General features: G+C 47.6%; 7 protein-coding genes across 7 annotated transcripts; 2 read left to right on the forward strand and 5 right to left on the reverse strand.

The window, feature by feature from the left end:
- Positions 1-397: 397 nt before the first annotated feature.
- N7529_009183 (CsbD family protein) lies at positions 398-977 on the reverse strand (the record flags this gene model as incomplete). Its single annotated transcript, XM_057244710.1, has 2 exons — positions 398-823; positions 876-977. Coding segments are annotated over 2 exons (528 nt in total), but the record flags the coding sequence as incomplete, so codon positions are not given.
- A 540-nt stretch (positions 978-1,517) lies between these two features.
- On the reverse strand, positions 1,518-2,988 carry N7529_009184 (indoleamine 2,3-dioxygenase; the record flags this gene model as incomplete). The annotated part of the gene is made up of 2 exons (XM_057244711.1): positions 1,518-2,639; positions 2,698-2,988. The coding sequence occupies 2 exons, from the start codon at positions 2,986-2,988 to the stop codon at positions 1,518-1,520; spliced, it is 1,413 nt and encodes a 470-aa protein (XP_057096249.1).
- A 1,437-nt stretch (positions 2,989-4,425) lies between these two features.
- N7529_009185 (uncharacterized protein) lies at positions 4,426-6,330 on the reverse strand (the record flags this gene model as incomplete). The annotated part of the gene is made up of 9 exons (XM_057244712.1): positions 4,426-4,562; positions 4,589-4,663; positions 4,718-4,813; positions 4,856-4,960; positions 5,031-5,139; positions 5,196-5,461; positions 5,494-5,635; positions 5,680-5,758; positions 5,816-6,330. The coding sequence occupies 9 exons, from the start codon at positions 6,328-6,330 to the stop codon at positions 4,426-4,428; spliced, it is 1,524 nt and encodes a 507-aa protein (XP_057096250.1).
- Positions 6,331-7,089: 759 nt separating this feature from the next.
- On the reverse strand, positions 7,090-8,830 carry N7529_009186 (IscS subfamily cysteine desulfurase; the record flags this gene model as incomplete). Its single annotated transcript, XM_057244713.1, has 2 exons — positions 7,090-7,512; positions 7,733-8,830. The coding sequence occupies 2 exons, from the start codon at positions 8,828-8,830 to the stop codon at positions 7,090-7,092; spliced, it is 1,521 nt and encodes a 506-aa protein (XP_057096251.1).
- Positions 8,831-9,704: 874 nt separating this feature from the next.
- N7529_009187 (amphiphysin) lies at positions 9,705-11,057 on the forward strand (the record flags this gene model as incomplete). The annotated part of the gene is made up of 3 exons (XM_057244714.1): positions 9,705-9,888; positions 9,949-10,983; positions 11,035-11,057. 3 exons carry the CDS (start codon positions 9,705-9,707, stop codon positions 11,055-11,057), a joined length of 1,242 nt encoding a protein of 413 aa, XP_057096252.1.
- A 636-nt stretch (positions 11,058-11,693) lies between these two features.
- Positions 11,694-12,836, reverse strand: preB (alpha-factor pheromone receptor STE2; the record flags this gene model as incomplete). The annotated part of the gene is made up of 1 exon (XM_057244715.1): positions 11,694-12,836. One exon carries the CDS (start codon positions 12,834-12,836, stop codon positions 11,694-11,696), a length of 1,143 nt encoding a protein of 380 aa, XP_057096253.1.
- Positions 12,837-13,878: 1,042 nt separating this feature from the next.
- Positions 13,879-15,673, forward strand: N7529_009189 (uncharacterized protein; the record flags this gene model as incomplete). Its single annotated transcript, XM_057244716.1, has 4 exons — positions 13,879-13,929; positions 13,976-14,084; positions 14,141-14,379; positions 14,432-15,673. 4 exons carry the CDS (start codon positions 13,879-13,881, stop codon positions 15,671-15,673), a joined length of 1,641 nt encoding a protein of 546 aa, XP_057096254.1.
- Between the last annotated feature and the right edge of the window lie 454 nt (positions 15,674-16,127).

Here is a 16,127-nt window from a genome sequence, read left to right on the forward strand (position 1 = left end):
TTCCTGTTGACTCTAAGGGTCACAGACGATAATAATAAATTATGATATCCATGAATTGGTTTCTAACAAGCTAGATTGTGTTTAAGGCAGCATACTGTTGTATGACACATTTCAGCCTCATCCCTTGCGCCGGGCGTTTATGTTCTCTTTCGACCTCACATCTTTTTTCGCGAGTAATCTCGTGCATTCTGTTTATGTTATAGTTCATGGCAAGATCATTTTACTTCTAGCTTAGAGAAATAAGCTGTCTCTACAAACTACAAATCTGTACAGCAATGACAGAAGAGGTAAATGGCATAATCAATTGGATATCACAGCAAAGCCATCGTAAATCATGATAATACAAAGTGCGCACGAAGATCAAGCAAGAAGCTCAAGCTAGCGAGACAGCTTACTGGCCATCCTTCTTAGCAAGCTCAGCCTCAACGCCGCGCTGGCGAACCTTGCCCTCATCATGCTGATCGCGGTACTCCTGTTCCTTCGCCCGATCACCGATAACAGCAGCGCCAACGGATCCCAGCGCGCCCTGCACGCGGTCTCCAACACCCTCACCCAAGTCCTTCAGTTGACCCTTGGCTTCCTGCTCTTTGCCTGCGGCGTTCTGCTCTGCACCAGTACGGCGCAGATTCTCGTTGCCGATCAGGTTGCCGATGGCTTCTTTGGTCGAGCCCAGGGTCTGGTCCCATTGGCCAGAAGGGCGGTCCTCGTTGTCTTTTGCGACTGCGCCGGTGTTGGGGTCGGCGGAGATGGGGCCGATCCGGGCGGTGGTGTGCGAGGCATCGTTCTTGGCTTCGCCTTCGGCTTTCTTGACGTCACCCTTGGCCTAAGGTTGTTAGTTGGGGTTGCGGGGTGTGGTTTGGCGGTGCTTGGCTTACTTGGGTGGAAGAGTCGCCGGTTACAGTGCCCATGGCACGTTGGGCGAGACCGGTGGCTTGGTCCAGGTAGGACTGGCCAGTTGAAGCGTTTCCGTTAGACATGATTGTAGATTTATTTGAAGATGGAGTATTGAGTTGTAGAGAGTTGTAGAGTTGTAGAGATGTAGTTGTGGAGAAAAATTATTCTTGGGGAGATTACTCCCCTTATATAAGTGCTTTCACATGATTCCAGGGGATCCTAATCAAAACAAACAAATCACAGAAATCAAGATGAAGCTGTAGGCAACGGTGTAAATAAGTGACGTCATATGATGTCATTTTCAACCTTTGACACTTGACACCTGCGTCATCAACTCAATGTTTCTAGGAACATGGGGACATTCTAGTTGAATCTAGTAGAAGTCTATCAAAGCTTGTTTTTTATATGCGCTGCATAACTACATTAGAAGTTGAAGTTGAAGTTGAAGTAGAAATAGCTCAGTCTAATATGCTCAGCTAGAAAGCTCACTGTCAGTAGTAAATAGTAACAAATGCAAAAACACTACGCAAATTCTCAATGCATCGCTCGAAAAACAAAATCAGCCCGACATAAATCGTAAAGAACGACCTTGAACACCTGAGCAGTCGATCAAATTTAAATAATCACCAATGACAAATCCCCCCCTCACTGTCATCGGCCGTCCAAGTCCCACAAAGCCCAACAACCTCCAAATGCCCATCAGGCATCTCGCCGACCTTACTCAGCGAAGCAAACGTCTTATCAGCAGGCCCATCGCTAAGTAACCTCCTAGCCCAGGCGTCAATAGCTGGTTCACCTGTCTCATCACGAGCCTGCTTCAGGAAAGGAATCAACGCCGTTCCACCGGTACCCCGCATCTTTTTCTTTTCTGTCGTAGCAGTGGCAAGGTTTGTCCGGGCTGGGGTTTGAGGTTGGGGTTTTGCGCGAGATTGTAGGATTATGTATCGTGAGACCATGGTAATGTGTTTATCGCGCAAGACGCGCAACATCGCGAGACAGGCGTCGTACGCTATTGTGAGCGCTGAGTCTGTGCGACGCGCTTCGACGAATGACCGGATGTTCGAGACTGTGTCTACGTGTTCGAGGAAGCGCCGGTGCGGGCCGGGCATGTAGGTTCGCATTTCGTGGATGAAGCTGTGCCGGGATTTGCTTTCTGCGGGGACTTGGTCGCCCCGCGTCGTTCCTGTTGGGCGGTGTTCCACGCCCAGGACTATGTCAAAGAATTGGATCAGTGAGCTTTGGGCGTTGCTGCCGCCGCCGTATTGGCGGTATTGCGGGTTTTGGCCGTCGTCGTATAAGAGGCCGTTTGGGAGGCCTGCGTCGGACATGTTTTTGCTGCCGGCTAGATAGGGGCGGATGCGGTTGTAGAAGACGTAAGGGTCGCAGTTGTCGTACATTCTTTGGAGGAGGCTGCTGGTTTCATCGATTGTTTCGGCTAGTCGTTGGAGGCAGTCTGTTACTATTCGGCTATCTCCTGTGCGGGCTGCTGTGATTGCGCGCAGCATCAGGGGGATGGAGGGTGCCCCACGTGCCTCGATGGCAACGGACACCAGATAGAACCATTGCTCATCTAGGGATCCGGTGAATGTTTGTAGACAGGCGATGTTGTCCAGGGTATTGGCGGGTTCATCAGGGAAGATCGGTTTATAGTTCCAGAGGCATACCCCGGCATAGGTTGCGACAGGTGGTACTTCAAGTCGTTCACAGACTTCAAACAAGGGCACTGTAAGCTGAGGGGGAATCCTCTGTGACCTGAATTAGTCCGTTGCTTATTTACTTTCAACCAATGGGAAGGAGCTATACCTCTTCCGGGCAATTCCCACTCCAAACATAACCGTGTAGCATGAATACAAGTACTACGTACGCGCGACGCCACTCAGCATCTGTCTTTAGGTTTGAGGTAGAGAGTATAGGCAGATGCTGGACCATTGTCTGTAATCGTTTGCTCAAAATCAACGCTTGAAGGTTGTGAACAATGCTCTCCCATCTTGCGTAGTATGGATCTGGTAGCACTTCCAAGGGAAGATCTGGGGAGAGAAACCCATAATTGGAAGTAATTCCATAGTCGGCTGGAGATGGTACTGGAGGCAACATTGATGAAGATAGAGATTGGGACGGATAGATGATTGTTGAGCTGCAGAATACAGTCGCGTGCTCGCAGCAATGAGAACAGAATGATCACTTCCGGATCTCAAGTCCCGAAATTTGATTTTGAAGTCAGGACCATTCGATATATTTGAATGAGGGAGAAAGGTGATTAAAGAAGATCAGACCAGAATCGAGTGATCAAGAAATAATCCCAGAGTTCAGGAACGTCTAGGAACTGACCGGGTGGCGGGTTTCTAATGTACTCGCTTTTTTTTCTCCAGAAGCCTAATGCGGATGATGACGGAAGATGGGATTTATTGATATAGAACATAGAGAACAGAAGGAATAATAGGATATTATAATCTGCTAGGCAGGATTTTATTTTCCCTTTTTTTCTCCTGTATTACCCTTCTTTTCTTCTTGGAAAGCACGTAATTCACCGGAGAATCCCATCGGGTGTGCTTGAAGAGTCATTTCTAAGCCGGAGTTATTAATAATAGTGAAAAAAAGGGGGGGGTAGATAGGACGTTGGATTCAGAAAATTGGTAAGTAATAGAATTGATTAATGAGTAAGGTCTCCGATGTAGGAAGCAATGAAAGAGTGAAGTTTAGAGGACCTAGGGGACATTTTAGAGGAGTGGATAGTATGATTAGTATGATCAAGTAGTATAAAGTCAACCAAGGTCAAGCAAAGAGTCAGGTTCAGTTTATACGGGCCCCATGCAAGTATAGTCCCATGCCAAGACCATTGAGTGCATCCGCGACAACCCCTTGAGTGGGTCACAATTTAGCGAGAAGAAATTGAGTGTCAAAAAATGGCCTTGGACCCCGAATTACACCGGGAACACGGGCTAAGAAGGAGGGGGTGAGGCATTTTCGGGCATTCTCGCTTAACTTGGCTTCAAAATTCGCTTCACTCACTTTGCTCCGCATGTTGTCTCCAGCTTTAGTCTGGGGCAACGTCAAGTATAACGTCAAGTATAACGTCTCAACGTCTTTTGACTAATTTTTCTTCATTTCTTTGCTTCCTTTTTTTTAAGAAAAGGAGAAAGAAAAAACCCAGTGTCACCTTTGATTTCGTTTTACTGAGAAATCCGCAGTGGGGAAATCTTTTTTTTTTTTTCGATTAAAAAAAGAAAAAAGGCCGGAAATGGTCAAATTTACGCCTCATGATTTAGGCAGAGACTTACGGTATTCAGTCACATGACCATTGTACTATGAATCAACGAGAACTTATATAGCTAAGCCAGCCACAACAATAGCAGCAAATGAAATCAGATAGATCTTTTTATATCTAAGTTTACTGCATCATCTTACTATATATGCATATGCATATGCATCTTCGTATGCAGTTCGGTATATAATCAACTCATACTTCTGAATATTCGAAATTGGAAAACGTCTGCAGAAGACAAACCTAACATAGGTTGTACAACCACTTCATCACAGTTCAGACCGTTGAACGATGACATCCTTGCAAGAATGATCCCAAGGAGCAGAGCTCAATACCGCTGGAATGGTATTGTTGAAAGCAATGTTGATCAACGTGGGTTCTATGACGATGAGCTTGTCATCAACACCTCATGCAATCTGACTCCTAGCTTACCGTTGAATCTATATTGTGGCCAGCCATAGGCTCTCAGCCCTGTGAGGGGATCCTTGGCAAAGGAAGTCCATGCTCCTGTCCTCTGGTAAACCAGATGTCATATGTTGCACAGTCTGGGAGCGCGCTTACCTTGAATGTATTTGCTCGCTTGGACTTCTATCGATGTCGAACTTGCTGATGAGAAATTGTAGGTTCCGAAGACCATAGGTATTTCCGCTGGTGTTACTTTTAGTCAACTGATTCAATAAATCTGTTGTCATGACCTACCCCCATGGTATGCGCCAAGCCATGTAGTTAGACTAAGACTACTGAAATTGCCATGGTATAGATATCTCCACGTGGTTACATTGTGTCGGACTCGAATCCTATGCGCTATAAGATGTTTTATCCAAGCAACAATGATCAAGCGTTATATCTCACCTCACTGATTCCCAGAGCGGACAATTATATCTGAATCGACCAACCTCATATATTTCCGTCATATTGACCGATACCTGGTTCAACGGTACGAGAGCCGAGCATTCACGCTCAGTCATCCCCGCTAATGTCGGCTTTCATTTCAATGCCATTAGTATGCTAGAGATATGTCATAGACTGAAACACTTACCAGACGTGCCAGTTGACCCTTATCACACCTGGCAACATAATCGGAAAACACAAGCAACTCATCAACAACGGGATAGAAGTTATAATTTCCCTGGGCTCTTGTTTCAACAATCCTCATCGCTGGAATTTGATTCATGCAATAATGAGACCTTTTCCCAATATCACATCCTAGATCGGTGGATAGATTGTTCCAATTTTCGTGGTCGGGGGGCGAAAGTAGTAATGGGGCAGTTCCTGAGTGAAGGGCAAAGGCACTGACGAGAGGATCTTTGGGATACTATGATATATTAGATATGCACCAAATTTCTTAAGAGATGTGCTTGCTGCATATGAATAGAGATCAGCTGAAGAAGCACCAGCAGATTGACCAAAGAGAAGAATCCTGTTTGGATCACCGCCAAAGTTGCCGATATTCATATGAACCCATTCGATCGCCATTCGCTGAGATGTCAGATTTCATTTATTTCCCAACTCTTTACACTCACCTGGTCCAGTAGTCCAAGATTCTGCTTTTTGGGATCCAACCCCGGCGAATTAGGAAATCCGAAAATGTTCAGTCGATAACTACACAATCATACTTAGTCCTGGCTGGCAAGGTCATTGGAATGAACACCTGCTGACTTGAAGGTAACAGCAATAATATCCTCATCATCTTGCACCAAATTGGTACCATCATAATAACTCACCGATCCAGATCCAGAAGCATAACTTCCACCATGAATGAACATCATGACTGCTGCTTTGCGCTTCTTGCTATGGTGCTTGGTAGATGGTGCCCAGATATTCATATAGAGACAGTCTTCGGACATGTTCGCCGCATTCCAGATTTTGTATGGCAGAATACTCCAGATAGATTCATTAGAGTACGTGTATACCTGGGCACAGGGATTACTAAACGAGAATGCATCTATAGGATGTGAAGGGGGTGATTTCGGGCGTGGCGGTTCCCAGCGTAGTCTTCCTACCGGGGGTTCAGCGTAAGGGACTCCAATGAAGCCGCGTACCGTTTGTGCGGTGTTGTTGTATTTGCCATTTATGATGCCGCTGGATGTCTTGATGTGTAGTTCGGGGGGTTGGCCGACCTGAGCGGCTGCTTGGATCCAGATGAGACAAAAGATTAGGAATATATGAGGCATGCTTGAGGTCGATTTTGTTTCAATCGGATTTGTTTTCTAAAGCTCGTTTTATACGCATTGAGTCCGGTTCATACCGAACATCCTCTCGGTAGATAACCAGTTTCAGTTACGATATTAGTATAAATAAGTACGAAGACGACCTTAAGACTCATACATCTAATAGACCTTGGTTCCTTTGCCAAAATAGTAATCATATACTGGAACATCTCAAATAGCCACGGGCTGAGGATAATCCTATGATTTAGATCGTCGCGAGTGATCAACCTCGACATCGTGAGACAGGAGGGCTCTTACACTCACACGGGCGAACAAACGACCTGGAGAACTTCATACTGACGTTATCGTAATTGAGTTAACTTAAGGTGACTCAATGGCGTCATGATAAACTAAATGTCTGACCGAAATTTTCTTTGGATAACCCAATATCAAGGCAGAGAGTAGTTCTGGTGGTCACTGAATCTGTGCCGTTAACCGTAACTCTTTAACTTTCCCTCTGTTCTCGCAGATTCATTGCCAATTTACTCGGTTTAGTATCCTCAAAAAGGGCATAGATACAAGGATGGAGCATCCATGCTACGTGAAACACAGAGTACACTCAGGTCATTTCCAACTCAATATAACGAACCAACACACATAGTATACAGAGCTGAAGTAGAGAGAAGTAGTTAAATTGTGAGTTGATTATTCTCAGTCTGTACAAAATCCATGGTTTTACACATCAACGCCGTCCCAAACGGGCTTTTTGAGATTAATGAAAAATCAATGCTGGCTCCACTCAATGGTGTTGAGGTCAATACCCTCCTGCACCAACTCCCAAAGCGGGCTCAGCTCACGCAGGAAAGACACACGGGCCTGGACAGCCTTGAGAACGTAGTCGATTTCCTCGTCGGAGGTGAATCGTCCAATTCCAAAGCGGATACTGCTGTGGGCGCTCTCGTCACTGCTACCCAGGGCGCGGAGCACGTAGCTGGGCTCCAGTGAGGCGGACGTGCAGGCGCTGCCGGATGATAGGGCGATATCCTTCAGGGCCATCAGGAGGGATTCTCCTTCAATGTAGGCGAATGAGATGTTCACGCAGCCGGGGTAGTGGGCCTTTGGGTCACCGTTCAGTGTGGTGTGTTCCATGGCAAGGAGTCCCTCGCTCAGGCGCTTCGACAAGCGCTCGATGTGCTTGGTGTCATACTATTTGATGGGACCGGTTAGCATGTGTTTGCTTATAGACAGGGCAGTATTTTAAGTTTATCCGCCAATTCATTACCCCTGCGATGGACATCATGGATGCTGAGTACCATGTCCTTTAGACATGGAGCTACCACTCAAGCATCTCCAAAGATGTTTTCACAGTGTCTAATCCTCTTGGCAATGAAAGTGCGAAGGATCATTTCGGAAGGGAATATCTTACCTCCATATCTGTAGTGGCAAGACGGCAAGCCTCACCGAAGCCCACGATCAAATGCGGAGCCAAAGTTCCACTGCGCAGACCTCTCTCCTGTCCGCCACCGGTGATAAGAGGGTCAAGACGAACACGTGGGCGACGGCGCACAAAGCAAGCACCAATGCCCTTAGGACCATAGATCTTGTGGCTGGAAATCGACATCAAATCAATGTTCAGCTTGTTGACATCCAATGGGATTTTTCCGACAGCCTGCGCACCGTCGGTGTGGAAGAAGACCTTCTTAGACCGGCAGAGACGACCAATCTCCTCCATAGGCTGAATCACACCAATCTCATTGTTGACAGCCATGACACTGACAATGCAAGTTTCCGGGCGCATAGCGGCCTCCAGATCAGACATGCGGATCAGACCGTTGCTCTGAACGGGCAAGTAGGTGACCTCGAATCCTTCATCCTGCAAGTGTCGGCAGCTGTCCAGAACACACTTGTGCTCAGTTTGAGTGGTGATAATGTGGTTCTTCTTTCCGGAGCGACCAAAGAATCGCGCCACACCCTTCAAACTCATGTTGTTACTCTCTGTCGCACCACTTGTGAAGATAATCTCCTTGGGGTCGGCCCCGATCAACTTAGCGATGTGCTCGCGAGCCTCCTCAACACCCTTCTCCGACTCCCAACCGTAAGCGTGTGTGCGTGAGTGCGGGTTGCCGTAGATACCGGTGAGATAAGGTAGCATCTTATCGAGAACTCGGGGATCGAGGGGTGTAGTAGCTTGCATATCGAGATAGATGGGCCGCGTGCCCTGGTCCATGACGGTGGCCTGCTTCAGAATGCCGGCCGTTGGGCTCATTGCAGTATCGCCGGAAGTCGCCGAACCGGGCAGGTTAACACCGCTAGGGGCCACACCAGCCTGCTTCATGAACGACTTTTGTTCCTCCTTGATTGCAGCATCAACATTGACCTGGGCCTGGCCGACTTTGGTTTCGGTGACATAGGACCGGGCGCGCAAGCCAGTGGCGAGTACTCTCGGAGCGCGGTAACGATAGGTTGAAAGACGCTTAGAGAAGGCCGAAGCCTGTCTCCAAGCAGCAGGAGCAGCACTTGTCATTATGAAGATGATAGATGCCACGATACCATGAAAGTGGGATGAAGAAAGAAAAGCTGACCCCGACTTTTTGTTATCGTTCTCCTCAAATGACTAAAGATCTCGGGGTATTCCAGATTGGGTTTATCCGAAGCGGAAATAAGTCGAGCTCTATGACTGCGCACTTGCGGACTCCGTGTCTACAACTAATGTCTACTATGTCTACTATGTCTACTATGTCTACTACAGTAAAAGTGAAGTTATTCATGTTGACTTACTTCTTTTTTTTCAAACATTTGTACTTTGATGCTCTGTGATTATCTGAACTTGAAACCTCTGCAATTCCATATACATCTTCATACGTTTCATCTATTAAGTCAGGTGCCTCTCCACACATTAAGTGTATGATGACGCGCTCAATTATAAATGATTGGAATGAATTCTTTGATGAACGGCTCTCATAACTCTCGGGTAAGGCTTACCGTGAAAGGATCAGCCCTGGATAGAGGTAAGATCGGTCAGCCCTGGCCCACATTGTTTGAAAGGGGTTGCCTAAGACATTGATCTCACCCTGTACGGAGTAGTTGGTAGATAATTCACTAACAAATGCTGGTGCCTGACTTTGGAGATCCTGCGCCACAAAAATCGACATATGTATATTGTAAAGTAGATTTATAGTGCAAAATAGTATAAAAAAGGGTACAGCCACACAACTTATCGTCGTATTTGGTTCCAAGTCTTATGTCATAGTTGAAGATCGGGAAAGTTGGGTATTGGAAAAGCCCATTCCCCCGCCTTGGCAGTTACTTCTTCTTACTCTCTTTCTCTCATCTCTTATTCTTCTTGTTCTTCTACATCTTCAACTTACGAAGCTTCCGAAGCTTCCGGAGCTTCCGACATGAGTTTCAAAGGCTTCCAGAAGAGCATTGCGCGTGCGCCACAGCAGATCAAAGCCAAGTTCAATATTGGTGAAACCACCCAGGACGCTGTCTATACCGATGCCGAACGCCGCTTCGATGAACTCGAGAAAGAGACAAAGAAACTACACGATGAATCTCAGAAATACTTCACTGCTATCAACGGTATGAAAATCCCCAATACCCCATACCCGCGCTCTATACTAACCGTGTGCGCGTTCGTAGGCATGTTGAGCCACCAGATCGAATTCTCCAAAGCTATCGCCGAAATCTACAAGCCTATCTCCGGTCGCGCATCCGATCCTAACTCTTACCAGTTTGAAGGAAACGCAGAGGGTATTCAGGCCTGTGAGGAATATGAAGTGATCGTCCGAGAGCTGCAGGAGGCGCTCGCTCCAGAGCTGGAGATGATCGACAGTCGCATTATCAGTCCCGCGGACCAGTTGCTCGAGGTTATCAAGGTCATTCGCAAGGTTGCCGTCAAGCGTGACCATAAGAGGTTGGACTTTGATCGTCGCAACGATACACTGAAAAAGTTGCAGGACAAGAAGGAAAAATCGCTCAAGGATGAAAAGGCCCTATACAAGGCTGAGAACGATGCGGAGACGGCAACCCAGGAATACAACTATTACAATGACTTGCTGAAAGAAGAACTGCCTAAGCTTTTCGCTCTCGAGGCGGAGTTCATTCGTCCACTCTTCCAGTCCTTCTACTATATGCAACTCAACGTCTTCTACACCCTTCACGACCGCATGCAGGGCATGAACATCAACTACTTCAATCTGCAACTCGACGTCGAAGAAGCCTTTGAACAGAAGCGCGGCAATATTCAAGACCAGGCCGAGGCTCTCACCATCGTCCACTTCAAAACCAAGGGTCTTGGTCGTTCCAGCTCGAAACTGAATCCCCTCGGCAAGGAAAAGAGCGAGAAAGGCTCTTTCGGCCGCAACCGTGCCAGCTCCACCGCTACCGATGATAACCCTCCTCCCCCTTACTCCTCTACTGGTATCAGCCCCAGTCCAACGGGCAGTTTCTCTTCCGCGGCTAAGAGCAAGCCTGCCCCGCCTCCTCCCAGGGCGAAGCCTTCGCACCTCAGTAACAAGCCTGTGGAGACTGTTACCGCGCTATATGATTACGAAGCTCAAGCGCACGGTGACCTTGGATTCTCGGCTGGAGATGTCATTGAAATTGTCCAGCGCACCGAGAACACCAATGAATGGTGGTCAGGGCGAATCGCAGGTCGGGAGGGCCAATTTCCGGGTAAGTTTTGCATCTGTGCTTGATGTAGTACACTGCTGACATTCTTTCTAGCCAACTATGTGCAATTGAATTAGCATTGGATATTATTAACGTTTGGCTATTGGTTTGTTTGCTGTGGCGCAGATATGATTCTATACATAGAGCGTTTTGTACATATTTTTTTTTTGTTTCTAAATGGTGAATTTCGCTCTTGCTGCACTTGGTCAGCTTATCCCTGGCAATTCTTCAATGTTGGCAATTCATGTCCACTGGATTTCTATTGTTCGATTTTCTCAACTGTTTTCCTTTGCTCTCGGCCAGCTTGGCTCTCATGACAGAGCGAGACCCCGACGTGATCATGAGTCAATGATAAACGAGAAATAGAGCTGCTAGCTAGCTCGAAGCTAAATCGAGTCATTCTTTTATGATATGAAATGGGTCTGAATCATTCAGAGCCCACCGTAACAACAGCTATACCAAGAAATGGAGTTGAGATATCACTTTGTTGAAAATGTGCATTTGCAACTCGATATCAAAAAAAAAAATACCGTAATAGCAGACCCAGCAAGGAAGAATAGAAAAAGGAGAAATAAAGATAGAAAAAAGCGAAGCAAAGAGCAAAAAGGTACGTGCAAATTAATCTGCCAAATCCTGTCCTTGGAAGCGAACTGAAACCATAGTTTTTGGAATTTGGCCATATAAACCCTGTTCATTTGGCGAAGGAAACACCCTCACACCAATGAACGTTTCTTCTGAATCCGGTCGACAGAAATATCATGCTCAACCGCAATTCCATAGAACGCATCGCTGTCCCGCGAAGTAGGCGAGCCCTTGGCTGTGGCAATGTGATCCGAATAGCAAAGCGTTTGCGCAGCACCCATAGACGAAAGACTCGTCGGGCTGTCCTTGGATGTAGTAGTAGTTGGACTGTCCGCACCTCCAGCCAGAGAGCGCCAGAAGTTGCGTCGATTGTGTTCACGAGTATTCAGACGTCGCGATTTCTCGAGGGCTGCGCCGGCCCAGATCGACGATAGTGGGAGTGAGATCACGACGAGCGTCACGACATTAGAATTGAGTTCTGGGACGATGATGTAGTACTGTGCAATTGAGAAGATGGCTGGGGCAATCATTGTCTGGCAGCCCATGACGAAGATGACTTTCATTGGACCGAATTCGCGGACTCCAAGTTGGCGGCGTTGTCGGATGGCGAAGCCGAGCTTGACGACAAACACCACGCAGAAGAAGCAGATGCTGACCGTGAGGCTGACGTTGGTTGCGCTTTCCACCCACCAAAGCGATCCCATGTAGTCGAGTGAGATGATCAATTTGCAGTTTACGACCATGAACATGAATCGGAATGCAATTGGCACCATAGCGACCAGAATGGAGAATACTAGAAGCGGTCGTCTGTATCGACGACGTAGTGTAGAGCACACCACATGCAGCTGAAGTACCAGTGATATTTCAATACAGACGATGGCAATAGACAGGAAAATAACCGACAGGATAGAAATGGCGTATGCGCTTGTTGGCACGGACGAGTAGTCCCCGGAGAAGTATTGGTATACTTTCTCAAAGTCGGTTTCGAAGTGCGTGAGCTGGAAAAGTAGGCGGAGTGTGTTGAAGAAGAGCGCTAGGCCGTTCAAGACGAATACCGCTGAGCTCCGCTTGTCGGCATGGGTCAGAAGTACGAGGATGACCAGCAATGTCAGAGATGCCCCGAACTGACAGCCGTAGTTGATGCACACCCGCACATTGTACTGCACGAAGATGTTTAGTTGCTCCATTGGCACCTCGAGCGGACTGCCATCTTGTAATCTTATCGTGACATTTTGAGTGTATGGGTCGAACGGTAGCACTGAAGATGTCGCCATGATGAGCACAAATGAAATGATGAACTAAAGAAGTTGGATATCGGGTCACATCGAGATTTCAAGGATATGCACGACAAGGTCGAAGATATAGATGGTTCTGAATCCGAATATAGAGAATATAGAGAATCAGGGTGAATGGTTGGATTCATCGAAGCCGAGACAGACAATGCAAGAACAAAAGGACAAGAAGACATCCAAATCATTATGGAGATCCGACATTGTAAGTATCGCATAGCGCAAAATGGCAAATGGTTGGAAATGGAGAATGAAAGATTAGGGAACAATGCTAAGGGAATGCGAGAACAATATTAAGAGAAAGACAAAGGGGTGTCCATTATTAGAATTCGGCAATGTGCATCAGGCTCGCAGAAGATCACCGGAAGAGGCTTCAATTCTTTTGGATCATTGGATCAGTTGAAAAATTCGAGTGCACTAAGGTTTGTGGTTTCTTTGTCTTCGACTTGGATGGTCCCAGGCGAATCCCACCACGTATGGCCAAATCGCATTCAAGTATGTCATGGCTTCTCGAGATGACATCTCTTCAGAAGTCCGGAAAGTTCCAGGTCTTACGAGACATGTTGTCTCTGATATCCCTGGTGTCTTTAACTCGTACCGTACATCGTGTGGGCTGTTTCTCGCCTCGAGGCTTGGTCTGTGTCTGGGCCCCTGACGGTCTCTCCGGGGCTGACATTTTCGCATTGCATCTTCTAGCTCAACTTCTAATTGTTCTTTTCTTGTGAAGTAGCTCCGCTTCTTCCGTTTCGGGGAAGCAGCTCTTTGAGATGATAACGAGTTGATCAAGTTGCAGTGGACCTGTCATTGTCCTAGAGAAAATCACATTATGATTTTGACTCAGAGATGGAAGAATCAATTATCGTTATTCATTCGATGTGTTTCATTGAATAGATAATGGAGAACAGAGAATCAAATATAGATGTAGCTGTAGCTGTAGCTGTAGATGCACGTAGCTGTTAGCAGTCCAAGCCAAGAGAAGTTGCGGGGAAAAGGTGCGGAGGATCGCGACTCAACCTCATCATTCACCATGGCCGTTCCTCAGAGGACACTGAACTGGCTCTACAGTGTCTTGACCAAGGTATGTTGTAAATCACTATTTTTTTCTACTAAATTAATTCCTATAGGATCACTATGATCCACAACAGACATACCACGACCCAAATAGAGCCTACCACGATGTTGCCAACGCGCTCTCTCAATACCCCTCGCTCTCCCCTCGGACAGATGTATACAGTGAGCACTAGGCTTCCATTGGAACAATCCTTACTCTTCTGCTCTAACATTTTCAGCCTATGAAACAGGTTTCTCGGCCCTCCTCCTCCACCTTGTGGGCACGTTGCCTGTTAACTTCCGAGGGACAACATACCGATTTCCCATTGCGCTTTGGATCCCCAATACATACCCACGCGAGCCACCAATCGCCTATGTGACCCCGACGCAAGAGATGACAGTTCGAGTTGGACAACATGTGACATTAGAGGGACAGGTGTACCATCATTATCTGGCGCATTGGGCTGAAGCGTGGGATGTGAGTATTTGTCGGAAACTATGCTCGGCCGACCGCTAACATACACTCCCAGAGATCTACAATTGCCGACCTTCTCTCTATCCTTCAGGATGTCTTTGCAAAGGAGCCACCTGTTCGGTACAGGCAACAAATGCCACAATCCCAGTCTCGGCCGGAACATGCCCATGCCCTAACTCCGCCGCCATTGCCTCCTCTTCCACCCGGTGTTGGCTCTTCGCAGACTCAGATCCCTCTTCAATCTACAAGTCAGCTCCCGCCTCCACCTCCGCCGAAGCCAGGTACGAGCGAGAATCGACCGCAGTCAACTGTGGCTGATCAACATCGGTCTCCCCAACGGCCTCCGCTCCCACCCAAAGAGCAAGGCCTCCGCCATGCATCCATACCCAATTCACCACTTTCAGCCCAGAACACCCACGCGCCGCAGTATTATGCACCCTTGGGTCATATTGGAGGCCCGATAAGCAGCCCACTCTCCCAACCACCCCAGAGCCAGTCAACATCACCCCAGGGCCAGTCATATTATAGAAATGGAGCAGCGATCCCTCCACAGCCGCAATTCCCCGGTCAACAGCAACCATCGGCTCAACCCCAGCCCGCTCAAAACCAGTCTCAACAGCCGCTCCCCAATCCTCCATACCCCCAGCATTCACCCTACCCATCCAACTACTCACGTCCACCCCCAGCACAAGCACCAGCCCCCAAGACTGAGACCCCCAAGACTGAGACTCCTGATCTGCTCACATCTCCATTTGAAGTCGAGTTACCCTCAATTTCAGGCCCAGCCCCTCCAATCCCTCCCAATCCAGAGAAGGACACACTTTTGCGAGCAGTCTCGCACTCTCTAGCGGAATCCCTCCGAGTCAACGCCGCCCAGTCAGACATAGCAGTTCAATCCCTCGTCTCGCAATCTAGATCTCTTCACTCCGCCTTAGCAACCCTCCAGGGCGAAGTCTCCGCCCTCAATTCCCTCCATGCTACTCTTCAATCCAACACCGCTGTTCTTCAGCAGTCGATACATCGTGCCGATGCTACTATCGCCGATGCCCCTCCTGATTTGCCGCCAATTGACGATGTTCTTGTGGCACCGACAATTGTGGGTAAACAGTTGTATGATCTTGTTGCTGAAGAGCAGGGAATCCAGCAGGCTCTTTACGCTTTGCAGGCTGCTTTGGTGAAGGGCATCATTGGCGTTGATTCTTGGTCCAAGCATACGCGCAGTCTTGCTCGTGAGGCGCTGCTTAAGAGGGCTTTAATTCGCAAGATTGGGCGTGGGATGGGATTGGAGGAGAATTAGAGCGGCTGTTTGGATGTATATACCCTTTATAAACACATAGCGGATTGTTATTCCACGGTTCCTTGGTCTGAAGAGGTTGGGCTGACTTTTTCTCTCTGTATATATGCGAGTATGCAAGATCGCATAGTTCCCGAGGTCTCATTGGATGACTTGTGCACCAAGGAGGCAGGGATGATCTTACAACCTTGTATGCACATTCGAATCTCCAATTTGCCTCTGCATATTCTCTATATGTTTTCTCTATTCACAGCAACGATTCTCCCATCCTTTTCCTCGTCCTAGACGTATGGAGCGAACGAAGCTTCACCGTCATTGATATCAATAATCGTGATTATGACTTCGACATAGCACATCAGGTCATGACTATTTTACCAGTCTATATCCTCAGGCAGCATAGAAGGTATCATTGGGCTTTGGTTGATGGCCTCGGGGGGATGTGAAGCTTGCTAGGCAA

The sequence above is a fragment of the Penicillium soppii genome, assembly GCF_028829465.1.
Source record: "Penicillium soppii strain IBT 18220 chromosome Unknown utg000006l, whole genome shotgun sequence".
Classification (NCBI taxonomy): domain Eukaryota; kingdom Fungi; phylum Ascomycota; class Eurotiomycetes; order Eurotiales; family Aspergillaceae; genus Penicillium; species Penicillium soppii.